Source organism: Fusarium phalaenopsidis, assembly GCF_050370095.1.
Source record: "Fusarium phalaenopsidis strain FUZ10S chromosome Unknown contig_32278, whole genome shotgun sequence".
In the NCBI taxonomy this organism is placed as follows: domain Eukaryota; kingdom Fungi; phylum Ascomycota; class Sordariomycetes; order Hypocreales; family Nectriaceae; genus Fusarium; species Fusarium phalaenopsidis.
In genome coordinates, this window is record NW_028145417.1 from 2,101,527 (window position 1) to 2,115,445 (window position 13,919).

Here is a 13,919-nt window from a genome sequence, read left to right on the forward strand (position 1 = left end):
TGTTTGTTGAGATTGATTGCAGGCGGTGACCTTGACGGAGGAGTATCCAAACATAGACAACGTTTGTCTCGGCATTGTGGTACGCCACCATGTGAAGTGGCTCGTACACATGGACCATTGAGAAGAACAAGTCAATCGCTGCGACTGTCCCGGCTCGGCCGACCCCGAAGCATGACGTCTGTTGGGTAAGCAGCAAGAAAAGCTGAAACAAAGGCTGAGCTTCCTACTCCTTCTCCAACGTTCAATGAGAGCTCCAGAAGACCCTGCGGGTAGTCAAAATCGTTCGGTTTGCACCCTCGTTTATGCAGAAGAGTGGGCTCGTCGATCGCCCAAAGATGGACTTGTGAGATGTGGCCGGGATGCTCTCAGATGCGCGACGCATGGGCGAGCTGTAGCTGTAACTGTATGTAGAATGTGCGCAAGTCGCTGCATGGAAGGTCCCCCAGCCTCCTCAATATTCCTCGACCTTTCTTCCCGTGCGCCAGAGTCTAGAACCAATCTGCCAGGGCGAGACACAGTCCAGCCGAGGATCACCTGGCCACGAGGCAATTAATCTAATGGTGCTACCGGTGGCCCGAAAAACGGTGCATGCGGTAGAGGCTTTGACTTGCATGCATGTAGGCGTCGCCGCCCCAGCTGTGTGTATTCCTCTTTGTTGGTTTCACGGCATCACCAATGGCTTCAAGGGTGGTGTCCTGTCTTCTTGACCGACATGGTGGCAATGCTGGAAATCCCATGCGTCCACCGCCTGATGTCGACTCTCCCGCCTGCCGGAGAGTTTGAAGTGTTGGACGCAAGCGTCGGCCGACGGTCGTTCGTGCAAAGTGTAGTGGTTGATCCTCCGACGTGCCGCCTTGGCCAGCCCCCCAGGGGACAGTAGCGTGCGGGGAGGACAGGGCGGGACGGAGAATTTCAGGTGATCCGATCCACTTCACCGTCGATAGTCCATCGTGGTGTCGCCGAGTTGAAAAGGTCCCGTCGGTGCTGAGATATGAGGCCCCAGCTTGGATAGCTGATGTGCTGGTCCAACCATGATGCACGCAACAAGCGGAGACGGAGCGGCATTGACCCGTGAGCATAACTCAGGAAGAGGCTGTGGGAATCCGTCTTGGTTGACAACAATAGCCGAGGACAAGACGGAATGCTACTGATGCCTGCGTCTTGAGAAAGCTGTTGGATGCAAGTCAAAGCAAAGATTGATGAGTTGTTCTCTTGGAAAGACGGATCTACAGTGTGGATTGGTCACCTCGGGCGGGGCAGTCGGTCGCTGGAATACAGAGGCTTCGGTCTGAGCGGTTCTATTTCGGGTGTCGATATTTGCGATTAGGTATAGAATTCCAGCCAGGTAATACAGTGAGAATTAACACTGTGCGCCTGCCCAATGCCGGCTTCCTTTCTCTGTCCCAAAAAAGAATACAACGTGGTATGGGCATCTGTTGGACAGGGAAACTCAATGTCACGCATATTCTTTTGCCATCCAACAACCAACCCCTGCCATTAGCCCTTGGCTGCGGTCCTATTTTGGGATGTGCGCCTCAAGGCTCACTGCCGAGCTGAGAGGGCCAGCAGCAGTCAACGGCCCCACTCGCGGGCCTGGGTCCCGGATTTGGAGCCAAGCTTCCTGCGGATTGCGGGAATACGAGATGTGTGCTACGTCACTTGACACTCCATTCTCTGGCTCTGTAGCTGGAGAATGCTGTGAATGCAGTCAACGACATGTCCAACGAGTTATTGGTCTAGATTCGACTATAAAGAAGGGACGGCCCGCCGTTGTCGACACATTCTTATTCTTCATCACCAACAGCATCATCATCGATCTACACCCCAAGACAAAGATCAACATCTCCTCAGCAACCCCACTCAGCCCAGTCTCTCTCTCGGACACATAAATAACCAACCTCCTCGCCCTTCTCAACCTTGACAACACCCCAGCAACACTCTTCTCCTCACAACTTTTACACATCACCACCAACACCACCAACATGCAGTTCTTCACCACTCTCCTCGTCCTGGCCACCTCTGCCATGGCCCTCCCTACAGTCTCCCTCACCTCCCGCGCCGAGAGCGAGTCTTGCATGGCCAGGGGCACCAAGGTCACCGAGTGGACCGTCAACGACTTTGACTTCCACGCCACCATCACCAAGACCACGCCCAAGAAGCAGACCGCCAGCGGCAGTGTGAGCTTCCTCCTCGAGAACAAGGTCCTCAACTACAAGGCCAAGTGCACCGCCACCTCAAACAAGCCCAACGACTTCTTCTACGGCAACACCGACTACAACTGCGACGTGCCCCTCAAGGGCGACGCCGCCTCCTTCACCTTTGACCGCAAGTCGGGCAAGCTTTCCATCGTCCAGTCCTGGAGCTGCCTCAAGGAGGGTGGTCGCTTCGAGGCCAAGGGCAACACCAACGTCAAGCTCGAGTGCAAGGAGAAGAACTGGAAGAACCCCAACTACAACAGCGGCTCCAAGACCTACTCCAACAAGAAGATCACCTGCGAGAAGACCACCTTCAAGGCCCCCATTCTCGAGATCAGCGCCGTCCTGTAAGGGCACACTGCACTCAACCTTGCGAACATCTTCTTTTTCTCTTCTTCATCATGATTTTTGGGCATCACTTTTTTAATCTTGCAGAGCAAGTACAAGGCGTTGGATCTGGGCATTTTTTGGGAAACGACACTCTTCATCCATGACTAGACCGTGACGACGGACGGATATGATCTACGATCTCCATGACATTCATTTTTAACGACTAATACCCAAAGAGGGGGGATGAAGGTGCGCACTTGGACATAGCACACACGCCTCAGCACAATGAGCATGCCTGCAGCATGACGCATATCTGCAGCCGCATTAGACATTCAATGAAATAATTTGAATCCGATTGATTGACCCTGCATCTGTTTCTTTCACGTGATTGCACTTTTAAACTGCCTTAAAACATTGACACACCGTTGGAATTCGATAAGCAATGGTTGCCAGGCCACTGGGACATGGAATCTACCGGCTCGATCTTGGCAAAGAATGGTGGCAACCTTCACATGAATGGCGATAGATCCTCTGGATTCCTCTTTGAATCAAAAATAGAGCGGTGTGCGCCGTCATTAGGATGAACATGGGCCTGAGACACGCAAGGGTTACGGCATGTCTGGTTGAATGCCCGAGGTCACCATGAACCAAGGCGGTGATGACAGAACACATGTGCCTGTCCGAAATGTCTCACTTCTGGGGCACGGCTATAGGAAGGATCGGTGAGCTACTTGGTGATCAAGGTCATTACTTGCTAGTTGTTTATTTGAGTAATATCATGTTTACAGATGTTTATTTAAAGCACAGGATTGCTACACTTCAAAGACTCGATTATCCATACCACTCTAGAAAAAAACATGGAATACAAAACCACAACCGGCCGACTAACCACCCAAAGAAAAGAAAAACACTATCGAGATACCACTTCCATGCTTTTCTTGTCCAAGGTGCGATTCATGCACAAAGCACGCGCTGGTGAGCCTGGGAGCGTATCTTTGTCGCCGTAGTTTTTGAGAGCGCCGATGTAACAACCGAACCGGGGCTCTCCCTCAAGGACTCTCTGGGTTTTTGGTAGAACGGGTGTTGGCTGAGCTTGTAGCCGTCAGGGAGCTTCTTGTCTTCAGTGGGTGTCACGACAACAAGTGTCTTGATCAGAACTCTGTGCTTGAGATGCCTGGCGCGAATAGCCGCAGCAGATGCTGATGGCTGGCTATTGTTCTCGGTTCCATCTCGTCTTTGGTTCTTCTCAATCAGAAGTTATGGCCATTTGTCCGGTTTCCACGAGTTGAATAAACATGGAGGGCATTCTCTGGACATCGGCCTTTTCCTTCCGTAGAATCATATTAGACATCCTTTGGTAGTGATATACAAAGATATCCATATTGGTTTGGGCACGAGTCCCAGATACCGTCCGTCGGGGCAAAAAAGGCGCGTTGAGTCGAAAAGCACGAAAAGCCTTCTAGACTCCCGCAATGTCCAAGCTGATGAAAGTGCGACGATCAAAATCATGTACCCAGAGGGCATTTTGACCGTTTTCGGTTGATCCGAGTACGAATTCGATCCCTCGTCCGTCTAACATTGCGGACCAATGGATAATGGCTAGGGCTCTCCCCATCTCACCGGAGATCTTGTCAAGATCCAGTTCAATGTCAGACATGTCTTTGATGCTTAGTACAACGTCGCAGAGGGTAAAGGTGTCCGAGTTTTGGTATAGACGTCGGGACGAATTGACATAATCGCTTTTGTCCAAATAAACCCGGGCGAGGAGCTTCTTGTTGAGTGGATTAGACCGAACGGCTTGTCGCTCGTTCTCGGGAACGAGCTTTTCGACCAGAAGAGCTCGAGCTCGTGAGGAGAGAGAGGGAATCCGCTCCATGCATAACGCGTTGTGAGCATGAAGCAGCCCGCAAGGTGCTCCGAGGCAGTCTTTCGGGTGCCAGTAGTGGTCATAATATAAGACCCCTGGGATCCGGATCTCGCAGTTGTGGTCGAGGAATCTCTGCCTGACGATCTTCTGTATTTGGCCCTCCGTTATCAAAAAGGGATTCGTGCCTTGGCGTGGCAACTTGATGACGGAGTTGAAGCCGTTCGTGTCCATGACAATAACAACATGACGACGGTCGCTGTTCAAGGGCTCCAGAGGCTCCCCGGGGCGGACAGCTCAAGGAAGGAAGACCTTAGGCTTTCTTGGCTTTCGCCAGGTGGGCTTGAAAGCCAGAGCGTCGCCCAAGGACTCGTCCAAGGTCCATGGCTGCGATACGACGACTTGCGAAAAGGAAAGCATGCTGTCGGTGGTGTTGAGGCCAAGAAGCGAAGTCGGAAGAGTCTATTTCAGCTGAGTCGCACCGAGAATCAGACTCTGACGGTCATCTGGATAGAAACGTAGACTTGTCGGATGGGGGGAGGGTAATACGGTCGGCGAAGACGCTTTCATTCGCTGCAGGAGGGCAGTCCGGATGGCAGTCGAACAGGGGAAATGATGAGATGAAAGTGTCGCGGGCTGAGTGAGTCAGAGCGTTCTTGACGTGATGAAGTCGCCGGGCAGTCGAGAGAAACAGTGTGCTCGTACGGTTCAGGAGGAACCGCCTTGCGGACTGGGTGTCGGATGGGGAAGAATGAAGAATCAAGGGACGGGGCTAGCAAGCTTTATACCTGAGAAGAAAACCAAATGGAAACGGCCGTTTGGCCGCTGCCGTGCGAATGGTCGGGTTGATCTCTATTCAGACGCAAGTTTTTGTTGGGAAAGGATGATCGCCAGAAGCTTCAGATTCCCTCGAACGCGTCGTTGTACGTGATGACTTGCGAGATGCAAACGCAAAGCTTGAATAACGATGCAGCAGTCGACTCGCTACTTTATTTACCCATTCGGGTCATCAGGCCAGTGCGATAAATCTCCCGATATGGTCAATAAACGGAAAAATATGAACAACAATAGCCCCGATAAGGTCGACAATGGCGTGACGAGAACAACAATAGGCAACAACAATGCATAATCCGATAAGCAGCGAACTGATAAGAACGGCCGAAGAACGATCGTGCACCATGCCTTCACTTGAGATCTCAAAATCTCTAATGCGCTGCGGTGGGTAATTTCAAATCAAGACATGGCATGTTGCTTGCTGCCCCTTTTCGCCGAAGCCTTTCAGGTCCGATTGGGTGAGCAATGGCCATGAAGAAGAACAGACCGAGCGTATTTCATCAAAGTCGCCTTGACTTTCTTGTCAGAAGTGCTCCACAGTGTTAACGGTTGCAGGTTTGAAGCTCCAGATCGAGTATCGCTCCCTCTTGCCATCACCAAGACGGCATTTTATCTCCGGTCAGACGTCAGGAAGAGCATTAAAACAGCGTTGAAGTCTTTACAGAAGACCCTTGTCTTGGTTGCTCAGTTTGTTGAGAGTCCAGGTCAAAACAACTGGTGAACAAGAACATGGGCAATGAGGACTGGGCTTTGTACAGCAGAACACCTGTGATCAGACAAGATAGCATGCCAAGGCTCTGTTTATGAGCTCTATATCATGTTGACAAGAGGCCAATGCGAAGCAGACTCGGAGGTTTTCGAAATACACAACTTGGTCACCCAGGGAACCTGCTTAAGGTTTCATCTTTTTTTCGTCGTTGACTATGGAAAGCTAAGCTCATATTCTCTGCCCAAATTCAACTCATCAACCGCCTGAAAACCCGCTTTTCATTCTTCATCCACGCGCCGCGCTAAACACCTCGACTCCTACCCCAAAACACTCCTTAGAAGCCACCGTTGGGGTGAATGAGCACCTTGGTGTACCCGTCAATGCGCTTATCAAACTTTTCGTACGCCACCTCGGCGTCGTCAATGTTGATCTCGTGCGACACGACGAAGCTAGGCTTGGCACGACCTGCGATGATCAGGTCGCGCAGGTAGCGGTTGTAAGACTTGACATTGCACTGGCCAGTTCCAAGGGAGAGACCCTGACGGAGGGTTAGTTGTAGACTTGACAAGCATGTTAGGAGTACGGACCTTCTCGAAGAGCTTACCGAAGCTCAAGCTGATCATACCCTTCGCCGAGGCCTCGTCAGAAGCACCAGGGTCGCTGATAGTATCAGCAGAGTGTCATGATCACAATAAACAAGATGACTTACCTGGGGACATAGAGTCCTGGAATGCCCAGACCACCGCAAGCCCTCGTCACGCGAATCATATTCTCGAGCACAATGTTGGGCTGCTCGGTGTTGCCACTCTTGCCGACAGCCTGGTATCCAACAGCATCCACCGATCGATCGACCTCCTCTCCACCATTGCTCTGGATGATCAGATCAACTGCATCACCCTTGGTGAAGTCGATGGGTGTGCATCCAATCTTCTCGGCAGCCTGGAGACGCTCGGGAACGCGGTCGACAACAAAGACGCGCGACGCACCGCGGAGGACGGCAGAGTAGGCGGCCATGAGGCCAACGGGGCCGGCGCCAAAGACTGCTACGCTCTCGCCGGGCTGGAAGCCAGAGATCTCCACGCCGTGCCAGCCTGGTTTGGTTAGATGAGATCAATGAGAAGGATTGTTCAAAGAAAAGGCCATACCGGTGGGAAAGATGTCTACAGAGACGGTCAGCACATGAATGGCACTCATAGGGATGCACTCACCAGCGAGAAGGATAAAGTCGGCCTCGTGCTCCTTGCCAGCAGGGAGCTTTAGGGCATTGAAATCAGCATAGGGAACTCGGATGTACTGAGCCTGACCACCTCGGTAAGGGCCCATGGCGACGTAACCGTAAGCACCTCCGGCAAAGCCGGGGTTGACGCCGGTGCAAAAGGCAGTCCGGCCCTCCTCGCAGTTGCGGCAGCGACCGTCGGCGACGTTGAAGGGCATGACGACTCGGTCGCCCTTCTTGAGCAGGGTGACACCTTCGCCGAGCTGCTCAACGATTCCCATGTTCTCGTGGCCTGTGTGGGTTAGCGATTGAGACGTTAGATGGCCATAATGGTTCGTACCGAATGTGATGCCGGGCTCTGCTGCTGTTCGGCCCTCGTACATGCTATGTAGGTGTAAGTATAGTCCAATGTTGATCGCTTTCCACATACTGCAAGTCGGAGCCGCAAATGGCGGCCTTGGATGAATCAGCTGTTAATTCATCGAGAACAGAAGGACCAAGGTAGAACTCACGGTGGTAACCTTGACAATGACATCGTCGGGATGCTCCAGCTTGGGGAGCTCAATCTCCTCAACCTTGACCTTGAACGGGCCCTGGTAGTTGACAGCCTTCATCGTCTGGGTAGCCATTTTGAACTTGAGATGTAACAAATAATCTTTTGAAAATGAATACCAAGCAAACTTGATCTCTCCCCAAAACACGGAAAACCCGGGGTTCAAATAAGATTTAAAAACTCCGCTCGGTCATCTTGACGAGTCGACGCCAAGCAACCCCGCGTCTCCCATCAGCCACTCTTCCCCAGGAAACCGACCTGCGGAATCGGGTTTCTTACCGTCTATTACCGTCCGTCCCCATCATGAGACTTTGTTTGCCATTGAATGCAACCCATGATGCGGGGAAGGAGAGGGCATGTGCCGTCGTCCAATGTCCGGAATCTGATGCCCCCGGGGTTCTAAAGCGGCAAGAGTGGGGGATTGGGGGAGGAAGAAATCGGCGAGATTATCCCAAAATGGGTCATCCATTGTAAACAAGTTTCCGATTTCCGAGACCTTCTCCTGCAGCTAGTGGGGAGATAGCTCGGCGTCTTTGGTCTTGCGTCAGTTCTCCCCCCCACCCCAGGATGGAGATGGCCGAATGGGGAAGATCCTTCCGCTCACGCAGACGGAGCCAAGGCTTGGGTGGTTCTCTCAAAGACAACGACGTTCCAAGGGTAGACGAGGGGAAAGGCGAGACGTAGGGAGATCAGTGTCACCCGGAGGAAAAGCCGTGAGCTTTTATAGATTTCCAGAGACAGGGCAAATGTTGAGGATCCGTCTGTTGCCGTGTTGATTCGCCTGCTTTTTGGCATGGCTATTGGTTCGTCAGTCGGAAAGTTGACAGCCTTGATACTTTAATTTTCTGCTATAATGTCTCCTTCTTTGGCCTCGGAGTCGGCAACTTGGCTTGGACTCAATCTGAAGGGTAGTTGTCCACCGGGTGCTGCTTGATGAGAGAGTGATGAGTAGATGATGGCATATCGATGAAATGATCCAAGAAAACTGAAGACATAAAATGAAATACGTGCTGGCAGCTAAAAGTGCCCTCTGTTTATCTTGAAATGTGCTGGATCTTGCTATCTTCGCCTGCAGCTACGCTCTGCACAAGTGCTGTCCATCTTCCAAGGTCCCTTCGCCCTCCTCTATCGAACCCCTCCCCCTTTCGGTAGTCTGACCCATTCCATCTTCCCCCCAAGAAATATTCAATCCTTGTCATACATTTCCACCGAGTCCCCAACATGGCTATTCCCATCCACCGCTCTCCTCCCCCACCCTTTGGCTCGCCGGCCTCCCGATACCAGACTTCTTCCCACACGAATGCTCGGGCAAAACGCTTATCGATTTTGGATCATTCATTATCTATCGATCATCCTCACTCCACGGTCGAAGTCTCTCTATACAAACCCCGCTCGCAAGTCGTTTCGATCCGAATGTCCACAAGACGATGCCGTGTGCTTGCCCATCGATCAACGAAACTGACGCCACGCAGTTGAAGGCAGTCAATAAACGCACGCCATCATGTTCCTGAGTTCTTTTCAGATATTCAATTCTTACCTGCTTTACTGCGGGGACTCCGGCCTCTCGCCACCTTTGTCCTCTTGTCAGATCGGAACATTCCTGGCGGTCAACACGCACTCACGGCAAAAATGTACGACAGGTTAGGGTGGTACACCTTTCATCACCGTCTTCTATCACCCAAATCACGCGAAGGGTTTCTTTCATTGGCAGTCTCTCAAGCGTTACCTTTGGGCTCGGATGCTGCATCGTCGTCCGATCGGCAGCGTAGTTGGTGTTGGAATTTCATCAGTCAAGTACCCACACTCCAGCCACTCCTACGTATCATACCTTTTTTTCACTCCGATTCCAAACACAAACTGACGTAGAAAAAAGGAACCCCACTAGCCCACCCTTGGTCCTTTTTGACCTAGATAAGCACCAGTTAGCATAGTCCGCACAACAAGGCATCCCATCGTGAAGCAACTAGTCAGTAAAACGAAGGTCGGGGAAACAACGCTGGGGAGTAAAACGAAAGCGAACAAAGGAATGACGATCGGTAGAACGGGAGCAAAGGGAGGGACGACGGTCAGCAAAGCGAGAGAGGAACGACGGTCGGCGAAACGAGAGACAGGAAAGCAACGCTGTGGGATCGTAAAACAAAACTCTTCAAACGTACCTTTCGGATCGACTCGAACTCGGACGAAGGAGGAAAACGAAGGAAGCCCACTAACCCACCCTGATGCCTTGAAACCTGACCAGAACCCATCTTGTCAGCAGCATCCGAAGTCGAAAACAACAAAAAACAACGCTGGTTAGTAAAGCAACGCTAGAAAGTCAGTAGAAATCAACGCCCCAACCCTCCTCCCTCCCTCTCCAAACGAACGTCCCCTCCCCCTACCAAATCAACACTACCCATCCTCCATCCAAAAAGCAAACGCTAGATACAAGAAAAGCAAAACGCTATAGGAAACGACATTATGGAAAACAACGCTATGGAAAGCAAACCTCCACCTCTCCCCTCACATACCTAGACTCCATCATCCATGCCACCAGACCTGAAATATACTGTCAGTATGTATGTGTGGACAGATCACCAGGGATGGAACTTACCCCCCTCGTCCCCCATCTGCGCCAAAGGCCACCCTCCACGCGATCCCCATTCCCTACCTACATTAGTACATTAGCTTCCACCACTCTGTGACAGTGTCAGCCAGGGTGGTAACATGATAATCACCAGCATGGAACACCAACCCAGCACGGTACTCATCCTCGCCCCAGCCAGCCATTCCTTGTCTCGGTCGGTCGGTCGGTCGGTCTACGCGTCGGGGTCGTCGAGGGAACCACGCTTCTCGGCAGCCTTCTTGCCTCCCTTCACACTACTCCATCTCACACTCCACAAGGTCGATCGTCGCGGTCGAGGCCTGATCCTGACGGGTCGCGGCGGTCGGTCCTTGCCGTTCGGTATGGGTCCTGGAAGTCCAGCGTACTCCCCCGGAGGATTGTCGCCAATAGTTGAGTCGTCGCTCGCGCTCTCGCTACTGGTTTGCGGGTTGTCGTGCCTGGGCTTTCGACCTGGGACCGAATACTCGTATCGTACATCGATCGGGTTCTTCCATTTGACCTGGGATACGGAGAATCGCTTCGGCGCTCGTTTTATCTTGACGGGACGTGGCGCTCGCTTGTCGTTGCCGTTCGGGACGCGTCGTGGAAGCCCACCAAACTCCCCCGGATACGCTTCCTAGGTGGCCGAATCATCACTCGCGTGTTCGGAACCGGTAAACGGGTTGTATTAACGTGGCTTGCGGCCAGGAACCTGCTCCGAGTACCTTCCGGCACCAGAAACAAGCCCCGGATCGTTATCGACGCGGATGGCAGACGAGGTCTTCGAATCCTTAGAGCAAATGCAACCCATGATGACGATAAATCGATGGTATCGGAGCTTTGTAGTTAGTGTATAGCAAAATATAGTAGATATTGGAGTCACCACACTCGTGAAATGAAGAAATGGATAGAAATCAAGGCGAGGTCTCAAGTTGTGCGTATGCGTGTACGTGTGCGTGTGCGTATGCGTCTAGATGCGGCAGAAACATCATCAGCAAATGAACATGAACAAGAATGAACAAGACATGGGCAAGACTTCTCGCCACATCATGCATGATCACCAAGAATGATACTTACAACGGTATCGTGTGCGTGATCGTTGGTCTGGCTGTGCGAGATCGTGCTGTGATGATGTTAGCGTGAAGAGCAAACCAGAAGAAAGCCAGGACAGCAGGAAATCGATGGGGTATAAGTAGACAAAGGTGTAGATACGGCTGATCTGGCAGGATGGCCTCTGGAGCCAATGATAAATCTGTCCCTTGGTCGACTTTCGATGACTGGAGAATGGAGATGCCCGTCGAGTTTTGGTCGTCTTTGGGTCCTTTCTGGCCAATGATAAATTCGGGCCAGCGTCAGATTTTTCAGATCAGGACCGAATTGTTTGATTTATTTTTAATGGGGACCTATTCCGTCAATGGGAGAGTGGCATGTGTTGAGGGAGGATGGGTTCTACTACGTCATTGAAGCCATCGTGATAACCTCCCCACTCATGATAGGCAGGCACGGAGTCATGGGACTTTGAAAGACGCCCGTGCACCTGCACCCTTATCACCCCACCAATGGGTGTCCTTGAGCAAGATGAAGCGTAAAAGACATCTCGGGGGTATTAATTGACACTTTCTAATCACATCAGGTACGCGTCTACGCGACATCATGGCCAAATGTCCAGTTCACCACTGACACGCTCGACGGGTTCAAAGCGTCCAATCGTGTGGCCTGAGCCGTCCGCGCCTACGGACTTGGGCTCTGGGCAGGACTTCAGGGCGTAGTAATTACATGACTGTGTCGAATTGGATTTCAATCTAGATTCCAGGCGATAGCCATGTTTGAGCACGTGAGGGCATCCCGGGCATTTTATCAACGTGACTCTATGAGATCCCCAAATTTCATTTAAATTGAATCTTTGAGTCAATTGAGATGCAAGTAATGAAAGATATCTCGGCTTCAATTGCATTGATTTGAGTTGAGCGCGCAGAAGGATTTCTGCCCAGCTCTGTAGGGTAGCTTAGCATTGGGCAGAGAGAGCATATTGATATCAATATCACAGGTGAAAAGAGTCATAGACGTAAGATACTTAGTTCGACAAATGCCAATAGTTGGAGCGTCTAGTGACTGATGCAAAATCCAATTCTTAGGTCATTTAGGACTTGAGTGGTCCATGGATATTTCACAACCCAGCACAGCTCCGCATGATACTATCTGACGAATACCGATCTACACATCACAATTGTCCATTATTTCTTGATAAAATCTTGCAAAAGACGACCTATCCACTTCCTCAAGCCCTTTCCTTTTGAATTATTCAGGTCGCCGGGGTATTGTAAACTTCTTTATTCCTCCCTCATCTCTCTCACTTGACGTCCTTCCCTACCTACCCCAATCTCAATGCCAAATTGTGCTGCCAAGTCAAGGATGGCAGAGATCCAACACATTGTCATTGACTACTATGGGGAAATGACACTGATTGTTAATCGAGATTGTGTTTCAACAGGCATTGGATTTCAATGGCCATTGAGTTTCAACGGGCATCGAGTTTTTTAATCGGCATTGGGTTTCAAAGCCACACAACTCCCCGTAACTGCCTACCTAGTTATCAGACTGGAGAGGTTATCCTACCTAGGTAGTAGCTTCCATCATGTCATGGCCACTTCCTGCTAGTATTCCTGAATTCAGCATGGTAGCTTCTTAACTTCTCAACACCTTTCCCATCAAGCATCTCAAAAGTTTACTCCTTGACAAATAACCCTTACTCCTGCATCCAGTCTCTCAGATCTTTATATAAATCCCATCGACGTCCAATGTTTGGAATCTCTCCCAGTCCTCTCTTCACCTCTACACACTCAGAGTACGCTCAAGGACTACTCCTAGACCAACAAACGAAACCACAACACTACTGTGAGTATTCAAGTCTTGCCCATACCCAGTTCATATACTGATGATGTTTTTGTCGCGCTCAGACGCACGATTCAAGAATTCACCTCTTCAGATCACTTTCTTCATTTCTGTCGTCATGGGTTGCTTTCAGTCCAAGGAGAAGTACACGCCTCCCACGATGGGCCCGAGGCTGGTTTACGGTGCTGGGAGGTATGAGGACCAGCCCCAGGGGCGCAAGCCTACCTACTACAACCCGTATACTGGATCCGAGCACGCGAGCGACGACTCGGCCACTTGGGAAGATTATCCGGGGGAGTTTCGCAAGGAATATGGGCTGCGTCGCGTTGCGATTAGGCAGTGATAGGAAGGCTGCCCAGAACCCAACTCTTCAGACACAGGGAGGAACAGGGAATGGAGAGGCGGGTAGGGATGGGATAAGGACACCCATTCAGGCGTACGGAGTTGGCGTTGACGGATCTTTTCTTTGAATAAAAACACCTCTTTTCGCCACCTTTCCTAAATTTTAGCTCTCTGAGCAGTGTTGAAAGTCTTCTGTGCGTTCCGATCTGATGAAAGAATGTTGATGACTGGATTCCGCGCTGTTCAGGGCTAGACTGGCAAGCGCTGAAGACGATTGCTTGAGGAAACCAGGGAACGCGATATTGTGCGTTTAGCAATTGCTTTGAAACCGACCATCATTTACATGTTTGAAGCGTCTTATTGCTGACTGACGATGAATGCTTCAAATGTGCTGCGATGTCGG

At 51.1% G+C, this 13,919-nt stretch overlaps 3 protein-coding genes across 3 annotated transcripts; 2 read left to right on the top strand and 1 right to left on the bottom strand.

Moving 5' to 3' along the window:
- Window positions 1–1,982: 1,982 nt before the first annotated feature.
- LRP88_01280 (uncharacterized protein) lies at window positions 1,983–2,546 on the top strand (the record flags this gene model as incomplete). Its single annotated transcript, XM_083237970.1, has 1 exon — window positions 1,983–2,546. The coding sequence occupies one exon, from the start codon at window positions 1,983–1,985 to the stop codon at window positions 2,544–2,546; it is 564 nt and encodes a 187-aa protein (XP_083106475.1).
- Window positions 2,547–6,266: 3,720 nt separating this feature from the next.
- Window positions 6,267–7,777, bottom strand: LRP88_01281 (glutathione-independent formaldehyde dehydrogenase; the record flags this gene model as incomplete). The annotated part of the gene is made up of 7 exons (XM_083237971.1): window positions 6,267–6,470; window positions 6,520–6,592; window positions 6,642–7,023; window positions 7,078–7,092; window positions 7,141–7,440; window positions 7,489–7,532; window positions 7,638–7,777. 7 exons carry the CDS (start codon window positions 7,775–7,777, stop codon window positions 6,267–6,269), a joined length of 1,158 nt encoding a protein of 385 aa, XP_083106476.1.
- A 5,303-nt stretch (window positions 7,778–13,080) lies between these two features.
- On the top strand, window positions 13,081–13,517 carry LRP88_01282 (uncharacterized protein; the record flags this gene model as incomplete). Its single annotated transcript, XM_083237972.1, has 2 exons — window positions 13,081–13,177; window positions 13,240–13,517. 2 exons carry the CDS (start codon window positions 13,081–13,083, stop codon window positions 13,515–13,517), a joined length of 375 nt encoding a protein of 124 aa, XP_083106477.1.
- Between the last annotated feature and the right edge of the window lie 402 nt (window positions 13,518–13,919).